General features: G+C 40.2%; 2 protein-coding genes across 2 annotated transcripts in view; both read left to right on the top strand.

Annotated features, from left to right (window-relative positions):
• Positions 1–7,340: 7,340 nt before the first annotated feature.
• Positions 7,341–8,830, top strand: cxcl8b.1 (chemokine (C-X-C motif) ligand 8b, duplicate 1). The gene is made up of 4 exons (XM_043243675.1): positions 7,341–7,500; positions 7,600–7,727; positions 8,305–8,373; positions 8,521–8,830. The coding sequence occupies exons 1-4, from the start codon at positions 7,431–7,433 to the stop codon at positions 8,590–8,592; spliced, it is 339 nt and encodes a 112-aa protein (XP_043099610.1). The 5' UTR covers positions 7,341–7,430; the 3' UTR covers positions 8,593–8,830.
• A 2,138-nt stretch (positions 8,831–10,968) lies between these two features.
• The window catches only part of cxcl8b.3 (chemokine (C-X-C motif) ligand 8b, duplicate 3), a 1,128-nt gene continuing 711 nt past the window's right edge, over positions 10,969–11,385 (top strand). Inside the window, exons 1-2 of the mRNA XM_043243310.1 lie at positions 10,969–11,149; positions 11,283–11,385. The exon at positions 11,283–11,385 is cut by the window's right edge and continues 27 nt beyond it. Of these exons, the coding sequence (XP_043099245.1) occupies positions 11,092–11,149; positions 11,283–11,385 (161 nt within the window). The 5' untranslated portion in view covers positions 10,969–11,091. The remainder of the gene's footprint in view (positions 11,150–11,282) is intronic.

Raw genomic sequence — 11,385 nt, 5'->3', positions numbered from 1 at the left:
GCGCCAGCTACTCTGCCCAAACTACCTGCGCGGTTCCAGCAGCAGACGGGACTCAGCTCATGTTTGTGGCTCGTGTGCTTCTGGTCACTCGCCCTGGGTCAGGGGACATGAAGAGCGCCCCTGTTCGTGTGGCACCTGACCTCTACGACAGCGTGGTGGATAACATGCAGAATCCCACCATGTTAGTGGTTTTCCACGACTGCCAGGCTTATCAGACTACCTCATCACATTCAAATGAACTTCTTGGTTCTGCATCTATATGTTATCATTTAGGGGTTACACATATTTCATTAGTTACTACATACCTTTTTATGCATTATGCTGCAACTAACTGGTGCTCAGCAGGTTTTGGTGTCTTATATAATTCCAATTAATGATAGCATATAAAAACGAGTGATGCTCAGACAATCTTGAAATTCAGAAGAACGCACGAGCAGAAAATGTGCAATATTAAACTAGAAAGCTGTCTGTAGATTACAGTACCATAAGAAATACCCCTGTTAGTCTCACATTGAAACCAGATATTTACATACAGAACATACAGTCAAGCATTAAATCAAGGTAAACTTTTTCTGGTTTAGATCGATAAATATATATTTTTTGTGCATTTGTTAAATGTCAAAATCAAGCAAGGGATAATTTGATGGAATTTGTTTCATCAGTCAAAAAATGACATAGACTTCCTTAGTATTTGGTAGAATTGCCCCGAAACTTGGGCCAAACGTTTCGGGTATCCTTCCACAAGCTTGCTGGAATTTTGGCCCCCTCCTCTTGACAAACCTGGTGCAGTTGGGTCAGGTTGATAGGCCTTCTTGCTCCTTCCACAAATTCTCTATGGGACCGAGATCAGGGCTTTGTGATGGCCACTCCAATACCTTGACTTTGTTGTCCTTAAGCCACTTAGTAACTAATTTGGATGTACGCTTGGGGTCATTGTCCATTCGGAAGCTTTAACTTTCTGGCTGACGTCTTCATGTGTTTCTTCAATATATCCACAGAACTTTCCTTTCTCATGATGCCATCTATGCTATAAAGTGCACCAGTCCCTCATGCAGCAAAGCAGGCCTGTGGTCGTCAGATTAGAAATTGGAAAGATTTTTGTCCCCATGTGCAGTCTGGCCTTTTTATGGTGGTTTTGAAGTAATGGCTTTCTCCTCCCAGAGTAACCTTTCAGCTCATGTTGGCAAAGGACTTGTTTTACTGCGTATAATGACACTGTCTTACCAGTTTCAGCCAGCGTCTTCACAAGGTCTTGATCAACAAGGGTTGATTCGTTCCTCTCTGGGATTCGATGATGGTTACACATTCCCACGTTTTTATACTTGCGCATTATTGTCTGAACGGATGAACGCGGGACATTCAGGCATCTGAAATTACGCCTAAGGATGAGCCACACTTGTGGAGGTCCACAATTCCTTTCCTGATGTCTTGGTTGATTTCTCTTGATTTTTCCCGTGATGTCAAAGAAGGAGGCTCCGTGTTTGAGGTGTGCATCCACAGGTGTGCCTCCAGTTAACTCAAACGAAATCAATTAACCTATCAGAAGCTTCCTAAGCTCAGGGTCATCTGGAGTTTGCTTAGTGTATGTATACTTCTGACTTTGATGAAAGTACATAAAATACAAAATGCATAAAAATTCTCCCTTGCTCGATTCTGCCATTTTAACAAATTATTGACCTGATTATTTATTGACCTAAAAGTGAAAAGGTTTACTCTAATTGAACTTTTGACTTTTGATTGTGTTTTTTTCTGAAGTGCATGTAAATATCTGGTTTCAACTGTATAATCTGACGTCTAATTTGTCGCTTATGCCTACTGTACTGACATGCAGTTATGATTTCTATGAGCTCTTTGAAATGATTTGGTTGTATTCCAACTCTTCCTTCCCAGTTCCCATGTCCGCTTCAGGCTTCTCGCTATCATGAAGAAACCATTTGGCACAGTTTGGATGAGATTTAAGTGTTTGCGCAATCTGGCGACAAAGAAATGCATTCCTTTTAATCAGTAACCAGATACGCTTTCGTGAATCCATCGTGATAAAAACACCTGCTCTTTTCTCATTTCTACTTTATCTGTAAATAATTTAGCTGCGCGCGCTGTATTTTTATAGATGCCTATTAGCTTTATTTCAATACATTTACAAATAGAATATTAAAAAGACTTAACATGGGCAATATGTTCGAAATTCTAATCGAGCAGATGTCGTCGTGATGGTCCTTATCACAAGCACATTGACAAACAAGGGCTATAACAATAAAACATATTTACTAGAATGACTGAATGGGTTGAGGCGTTAAAGGAAGTGCTCCGAACCATGATAAACCTCATACTGTTCACACCTGTCAGTAAAGCTCTAAAACCACCATAAAAGATGTCTACGTGACTTGTGAGCATTAATTAAATTATATTTATGTTTGACAAACAGGCCCAAAGTTACAGTTGCAGTTCAATGAAGTCTTTTTATGCAGGCGGTTGAAGCTGAGGCTAAGAAGGATAAATAAAACGCACCTTGACAGATCGTGTGATTAGCTTGTGCTTGTGGAGATTTGTTCACTTTTTTTTCTTTGCATTTATACATTTCATCAATCAACATTCCAGTCCACCGAAGGCAATGCACATCTAACCACCAAAGCCTATTAATGTAAAAAATTATAACGCTATCTTGACCGCTGTTGGTGGTAATGCACACAAGTACTGATGCGAGGTGCTTATCAGAGTAAGTAAAGCTTTACTTTTACATTTACAGTGAAGCTACGCCGTTTTCCCGTTAATGAACTGACAGCTCACCCGTGTCTCTCCTCACAGGGGTTACACATGTGGGTAACTTGACCAAGCTTTAATATGTAGGTGAATTATTGATTAATGGGTAAGGAAACAATGTTGCTGCTGTGTTAAAATGAGTCACGCGGGCAAAGTGCAATCTTACTGACATAGTACAACAGCGTTTTATCGCATATTTCATTTGCTCTCACATGCCTGATCCGTCACCGAGCCCTTCCCGCTCTTTAAGCCTGGAGCTCGTCCAACAAAAGCAGAGTGAAAACAAGCTGGAGAAGAGAAATTTCGTCTTATCTGTATACAAAAAAGATTTGGCGGAAAGATGATGAAATCACTGTTTACCCTTTTCACTTCTCTGTAATTATTAACTCATTAGATGTTCTGTGTGTGTTTGTGTGTGTGTGTGTGTCTGTGTCTGTGTGTGTGTCTGTGTGTCTGTGTGTGTGTGTGTGTGTATGTGTATCTGTGTGTGTTTGTGTGTAGTCTGTGTGTGTGTTTTGTGTGTGTGTGTGTGTGTGTGTGTGTGTGTGTGTCTGTGTGTGTGTGTGTGTGTGTGTGTGTGTGTGTGTGTGTGTGTGTGTGTGTGTGTGTGTGTGTGTGTGTGTGTGTGTGTGTGTGTGTGTGTGTGTGTGTGTGTGTGTGTCTGTGTGTGTGTGTGTGTGTGTGTGTGTGTGTGTGTGTGTGTGTGTGTGTGTGTGTGTGTGTCTGTGTGTGTGTGTGTGTGTGTGTGTGTGTGTGTGTGTGTGTGTGTGTGTGTGTGTGTGTGTGTGTGTGTGTGTGTGTGTGTGTGTGTGTGTGTGTGTGTGTGTGTGTGTGTGTGTGTGTGTGTGTGTGTGTGTGTGTGTGTGTGTGTGTGTGTGTGTGTGTGTGTGTGTGTGTGTGTGTGTGTGTGTGTGTGTGTGTGTGTGTGTGTGTGTGTGTGTGTGTGTGTGTGTGTGTGTGTGTGTGTGTGTCTGTGTGTGTGTGTGTGTGTGTGTGTGTGTGTGTGTGTCTGTGTGTGTGTGTGTGTGTGTGTGTGTGTGTGTGTGTGTGTGTGTGTGTGTGTGTGTGTGTGTGTGTGTGTGTGTGTGTGTGTGTGTGTGTGTGTGTGTGTGTGTGTGTGTGTGTGTGTGTGTGTGTGTGTGTGTGTGTGTGTGTGTGTGTGTGTGTGTGTGTGTGTGTGTGTGTGTGTGTGTGTGTGTGTGTGTGTGTGTGTGTGTGTGTGTGTGTGTGTGTGTGTGTGTGTGTGTGTGTGTGTGTGTGTGTGTGTGTGTGTGTGTGTGTGTGTGTGTGTGTGTGTGTGTCTGTGTGTGTGTGTGTGTGTGTGTGTGTCTGTGTGTGTGTGTGTGTGTGTGTGTGTGTGTGTGTGTGTGTGTGTGTGTGTGTGTGTGTGTGTGTGTGTGTCTGTGTGTGTGTGTGTGTGTGTGTGTGTGTGTGTGTGTGTGTGTGTGTGTGTGTGTGTGTGTGTGTGTGTGTGTCTGTGTGTGTGTCTGTGTGTGTGTGTGTGTGTGTGTGTGTATGTGTGTGTGTGTGTGTGTGTGTGTGTGTGTGTGTGTGTGTGTGTGCGTGTGTCTGTGTGTGTGTGCGTGTGTCTGTGTGTGTGTGTGTGTGTGTGTGTGTGTGTGTGTGTGTGTGTGTGTGTGTGTGTGTGTGTGTGTGTGTGTGTGTGGTCTGTGTATGTGTGTGTGTGTGTGTGTGTGTGTGTGTGTGTGTGTGTGTGTGTGTGTGTGTGTGTGTGTGTGTGTGTGTGTGTGTGTGTGTGTGTGTGTGTGTGTGTGTGTGTGTGTGTGTCTGTGTGTCTGTGTGTGTGTGTGTGTGTGTGTCTGTGTGTCTGTGTGTGTGTGTGTGTGTGTCTGTGTGTGTGTTTGTGTGTGTGTGTGTGTGGTCTCCCGAGGCCTTGTTTCACATACTTTTTTTTATTTTGTTGTAAAAAAGGAAAATACATTTTTTTAGACAATACTGTTTTCGTGTAGGCTTCAATATGTATAAAAATTTTACATATTTATATATCATTAATTATTTTCCTCTCTCATAATGTGATCGTTTAAAGAAAATAAGAGCGTACTAATGAGCGTAACTAATGATGCATGAATTTGTAGACAAATAATAATAAGAATATAAGCAATCATGGGTTATATACATATATATATATATATTAGTGCTATAATGTGTGTGTAATTATGCACATATAAAAAAACCTGTTTCAAGTAGCATGGGTATATTAGTAGTAAAAGCTAAAGATATATAAAAACTTTAAAACAAAAAAGACTTTAAAACATTCGGACAGCCTTTTTTTTTTTTTTTGCACCCTCAGTTTCCAGATTTTCACATAGTTGAAAACTACCCTAACTAAGCTTATTTATTCAGCTTTCAGGTTATGCATAAATGTCAATTTAGAAAAATTGACCCTCATGACAGCTTTTGTTCTCCATTATCACATATACATATATATATATCATGTGCACAAAAACGTACTTTGGATGTACGATTCGAGAACTTGTTTAAATGTGTCATAGTAGCCTACATTTACAACAGTGTGAAACTTTATTTCATGCAAAATAGCTTTAGATCTTCAAACGATGCAGAATTTTTATTTATTCACTCTTTGTCTGCTTGTGCCACCAGAGCTGTGATTTTGGCCCACTCTTCTTTTGCTTTCAGATTGGCAGTTCAAAGTATCGATTTTGTGGACTAACTTGTTTTCAGTCACTGATTTCCAGACGCTTTTGACTCATCGGTCTACAAGACTTTCTCCCACAAGGCTGGAGGATCATATTTGGTTTCGTCTGGGATAGATGAGTCACAAACGGTCACCTTTAACGATGCAAAAGAGCGCCGCGCTCCCTTCTGTCCTGACCTTGAGGTGTTTGTGGCTTCCTGAGGCATCGCTGGGTTCTGGGAGGAATGATCTTCTGGGGAAGCTCGCTGCTGATGAATCCGGACACGATTTCTCTGATTCCGGTTCTTCGGAGACAATTTATTTTGGAAGCCTTCCCAGGCTCTTGCTCATCATTTCTGGAACTCCTTTCATCTTCTGCGCTGAAAGACTTTTAAAACCCCTGAAGATTTGAGATTCAGTAAAATCGCTCGATTACTAAACGCTTACGTTGAAACACGAAGAACAATTTAGAAATCGTTTAGCGCTTAACTATAGGTTGCCTTTCTTTTATGTAAGATGGCGCTTTCATTTGTGGAAAAAAATAAAAATCACAGCGCTATTTTGAGAGAGAAGGAAAGAGAGAGAGGCATCTGAGCCACAATTAAGTGTAATGCAGGACAATATTAACAAATATTGCTTAAATTTTATATTTGATTCATGGACTTCTCTGGGTTGCCTTGAAAAACCATTGGAAATACTTTTGCGGTGTCGTCAGCTGTGTTTTCTCATGTCCATAGTAAAAACAATACAATACTGTCTTTGGCAGCACAAGTGTTTTTCTTTTTGTCTTAGAGTTCAGGTCAAAATTCAGAGGAGCCCGAGTAAGTCATCTGTTGTCTTTGGCAGCAGATATCACGCTTACTTATAAACAGAGCAACATTTTGACATTTTCTTCACTGAACTATCTGTAGTATTTCAATGTGTCATCAGAGATTTCACTACTTCTGTGATGCTGCAATGGTTAAAGGGGAACTGCGGGGTGACACACGCAGTCAAACGCATGATTCAATCAAGTTTTCTGAACTGCCGCAACGAACCTGAAAACGCAAGACTAAACACGTTTTGTCTCGGGGTGAAGTTGAAAGCGTGCGTGTTTGTGCCTTTGAATAAATCAGAATAAAATTGCAATGAAAATGCTATGATGTTTTTAACGGAACAGTTCGCCTTTATTTATATTACAGATTGCGTCAGTACAAATGCACGGTGTTAAACAGAAAAGCAGTACGTTTAGCACTATTTTTTTTTTCCGCTAAGTAACATATTCAATGCATCAGGTTTTTCTGAAACATTTAATATGATATAGTTTATCTGTGTGTTGCGGATTATGATAATTATATGGGCAAAAGGAAAGAGCTCTTTCTAACAGTAAAGCAGATAATAAAATATAATTATATATTTATCACACTATATTTTCCATTAATATGTCTTAGTAAGATGACATTTAAATGCTTGGGGTTTTTTTTTTTTTTTTTTTTTTTTTTTATCAAAGCTGAAAACTTACAATGCAATGCAATTGTGCAATTTATGATGAATCATATAACCCTAATCGTGATCATTTCTTCAGTTTAGCAGGTGTTCCCCTTGAAATATTAGCATAAAAGTAACGTATATATATTTACAAGAGTTCATTAAATAAGCGAGGCGCACATTTTGCGCCACTGCACTTGAAAAAAAACCCCCAAAAACGTTACAAAACCGTAACAGTTCAGTTATTTCAGTGCTGTGCATGCGTCCGATGCAGCAAGCTTTATTAGGTCTCCACGGCTTCTGCCATCTCAGTTGACATTGTACTGTTTCCAAATCTCTTTACTACCAAGTGCAATTTCGATTGAATAAGAGTGAGTTCCTAGGAAGAGAACAATAGTGAGAAAGCGTAATTGCGCAATAAACTCTCTGGCCCTGTGTGGGAGTGTCTCTCTATAAAAGTGAGAGTGTAGGCCACCGTCAGACGCACAGCCAAGCGACTGCAGCAGACCTTCCCCGGCATTGCTCTCAAACACAAACCCGACTCAGGATGACCGAGTTCAGCGCATCTGCCTTCACGCTTGTGATCTGCGCGGCCGCTCTGCTGTCCAGCGCTGAGGGTGAGCGGACCGACTCGTTCTCGTCAGGCTTTCTCTTTGATGAATCTTCGGTTGGTAATCTCACGGCCGTTCTCTCTCTCTCTCTCTCTGTCGCTGCAGGCATCCCCAGACCCTTGCATCTACGCTGCGAGTGCATCAAGACGCATTCGGAGCCAACGGTGCCGACCAACAGAATACTGTCTCTGAGGGTGATTCCGCTGGGCGCACTGCAAAAACGAGGAGATCATGTGAGTGCGAAAGCCTATACAAACGTCTATAGAAACGTTAGAAATCTCTGCGTTGTCATTTAAAATTAGCCGGATGGTGCATCCTGGTGTACTTCGTTTGAGGAGTTCGCTTGTTAGTGGGCACTTGTTGGTGCATTCAGTGAAACGTTCAGATTAAGGTTCAGACATAGATCTTTAGGGTCATGAGAGCATGCGAACACTTGATGCTTTGTGGACGGCTCGCCTAATGAACGAAATTCGGTTATTATTTACTCGCCTTCAGTCTGCTTGAGTTTTATCTTCACGGTATAGATGCTAAAAATAATAATAATAATAAAAGGAAAAATAATTAATGTATAAATAAAAAACATTTTCTTTTGCGGTGTTTAAAAATGAGGGGCTTGGACATTCTGCTAAGTAACTCATTTTGTGTTCCTCAAGTAAATAAAGTACAAGTACGAGTACAATAAAGCAACGCTTGAGGGCAGGTAAACGATGACCGAATGTTTATTTTTGGGGATGTGATTCATGCGCTTTATTTTATGCAATAGTAAAGATAAAATCATTACAAAGATTTTAAAGAATTTGTCTCTTACAGCGCCAGGATGAAGAAAGGAAGCATGTGTCTGGATCCGGCAAAAGCCTGGGTGATTTCTCTCAAAGAAAAGTAAGTTCTTGTCTGTGACTCAAAAGTTACTCATTAGCATGATTTTAATTCACTCATACTAACGATAATATTGAATGCTTTTAAATTCGGACGACGAGGCAGTTTGGAGCATTCTTCAGACGCTAACGTGTCTCTTCGTGTTTGCAGATTCAACAACAGAAGCGTCAACCATTTAAAGAGCAACTGAAGACAACTGGTTCAGCTATTATTGTAATATAGAATTTTTTATTTTGTCGTCTCTGGTTTATAAATGAAGTATCGAATGTGAAGCTGCGCCTTTTCTACCACCTGTTTTATGAAACTTTACTGTAACCTAGCCTGACCTTCATCGTATTTTTTTATTAAATTATATTTATTGTTGTTGCGTCGCTGAATTGCATTTTCATGTTTAAAAAGTTTCGCGTCGGTCTCGGATACGTTTGACACGTTTGCAATAATAAAAAACAAAAAAACTTGTCATGATGGATATTTTAGTCGATCTCTATTGTGCTTCTTTGTCCGATCATTGCACCATTCACACAAAAATGAATTACCTTTCCAAACTTCTCCCGCAGAACCCAAAGTAAGATTAATAAGAACGTGTTCTGCGACGTGTCACAATAAACGGGGACTGAAGTTAAAGGAAAAAACATAAGCTGCCGTTAAAAACTCTTGCACTCTAAAGCCTCGTTCGGTCTGTACGGCCAAATCTGATTCACATGAACACATCGTACATCTGCTATTATACACACCCCACAGAAGCCATGCGCTCTAAAGGGCCATATACTAATGCGTACTTGTGCTTAGTTAATGCACATCGCAATCATCTCAGTAAACAGGAAGTGGAGGAAGATGCCTTTTTGCAGCCTTTATCTATAAACTTTGTGATGATTGACAGCTTAACTGATCAATCATACTCACTGTCTGCCGCTGGTCACTTGATCAATACTTAAAATCACTTTTCTTTTAGGATCCGGTCTTAAGGGAGACTAATATATATATATGTGTGTGTGTGTGTGTGTATATATATATATATATATATATATATATATATATATATATATATATATATATATATATATATATATATATATATATATATATATATTACCTCTATGATTGCTCGAGGCTGAGAGTGTGTGTGTGTGTGTGTGTGTGTGTGTGTGTGTGTGTGTGTGTGTGTGTGTGTGTGTGTATGTGTGTGTGTGTGTGTGTGTGTGTGTGTGTGTGTATATATACCTCTATGATTGCTTGTATATATACCTCTATGATTGAGGCTGAGACTAGTGTGTGTGTGTGTGTGTGTGTGTGTGTGTGTGTGTGTGTGTATATATATATATATATATATATATATATATTTACCTCTATGATTGCTCGAGGCTGAGACTAGTGTGTGTGTGTGTGTGTGTGTGTGTGTGTGTGTGTGTGTGTGTGTGTGTGTGTGTGTGTGTGTGTGTGTGTGTATATGTGTGTGTGTGTGTGTGTGTGTGTGTGTGTGTGTGTGTGTGTGTGTGTGTGTGTGTGTGTGTGTGTGTGTATATATATACCTCTATGATTGCTCGAGGCTGAGACTAGTGTGTGTGTGTGTGAGCTTTGCACAGTTTTTTTTTATATAGGTGTGGTGAACATGATTAATGTTTTAGCGCATGTCTCCTGTAATCAGTCTTCATGGTGGTCAGTCTCTCCGAATGCGTCCAATTAACATTTTTGTGCAGGGCCAAATCTAAACGATAAAAAATAATAAACTGAAAACGACTTAACCTTCGAAACGGTACATTATTCAGTATTATAACATTTCTCATTTTTACTGCGCGCGTTCTCACTTCAGAGATATTTTTCTTATAAATTATAACACTATAGCTGGTGTTATTATACGTCGCTGTAATAGGTTTCAATGGATTACAGTGCGCTTTCTTTTGTACGCATTAGAACAAGTTAGAAATGGTTTTATTCTCTACGTTTTTGCCTTCCTTGAAAGGTCTGAAACTGTGCAAAAACCGTGAACGTGAAAACGTGGCACTTATTAAAATATCTGGTCCTGCTTCTACAGGTTAAAGAGGTTGGGCTGGCCAAAAAGTCTCTGAATGGCTGGGGTACGTGTGAATATAAACGTTTTGAAAGGCAAAATCCTTCCAAAGGCAAAGGTGGGATTAAATGCTGTGTTTATCGGTATGTTTAAAGGCTTCTTAAAACTGAAATGATCTCTGTAAACGCGGTGGGCAAGTGCCTGACTAATGACTGATGTATTTTAGAAAGGAAGAATTAGGAATGCATTGCTTTGATTAAATAATATGCAATGCTACCATCCGTAAAAATCCAGGTTGCATGCAGTCAGCTCTTTATGTAGTTACTGTGCTTATCTTATTGTATATTTTTATGACATATTGTTGGCTTTTGCTCAACCTGTTTTTGGGAAGGCCTGCATCTTTTACTTACTTACAGATCATTTCTGGTTGAAATCGCTCGTCAAACTGTAAATAATACATCACCGGTGGGTTATTTGTAAAATCACGCTTTATGAAGCCTTCTGGGTTCATTCGCTGGAATTTGGGTTTACTGAAGGAGGACCTGTTGCGCAATTGGTTTTTATAAATGTGATGTCAGCCACGGGGTTCTTTAAAAGAGAAAGTCCTGCCAAATTATAAACAAACACTATCAAGTGACGGTGAAAGACGGATACTCTAAGAAACATCTGCCGTTTAGAAGCTTGCGCACTGATCACTTCAAGTTTCACAACCGATGAAACTCACATCATTCGTTTTTCTGACATGCGTGACACTGCTCTTCACGGCAGAAGGTAAGCATCATTTTGATCGACTTATAGCCGCTATCACATGCTTGTTTATTCAAGGTTTCGAGATGCTTGTATGCGTTCGGTATATAGCGTAAGAGCGGCACTAATGCTCTTCTTTCTATCTTGTTTCATTAAGTCATCGATGCCAGGCTACAGCTACGCTGCCAGTGTGCTAAAACATATTCAGGAAAGCCATTTAACCCTAAACTAATACAGAAAGTAGAAATGATTCCCGCCGG

Source organism: Puntigrus tetrazona, chromosome 7 (genome assembly GCF_018831695.1).
Source record: "Puntigrus tetrazona isolate hp1 chromosome 7, ASM1883169v1, whole genome shotgun sequence".
Classification (NCBI taxonomy): domain Eukaryota; kingdom Metazoa; phylum Chordata; class Actinopteri; order Cypriniformes; family Cyprinidae; genus Puntigrus; species Puntigrus tetrazona.
Note: the sequence above shows the minus strand (reverse complement) of the source record. Positions and strands in the feature narration are given on the sequence as shown.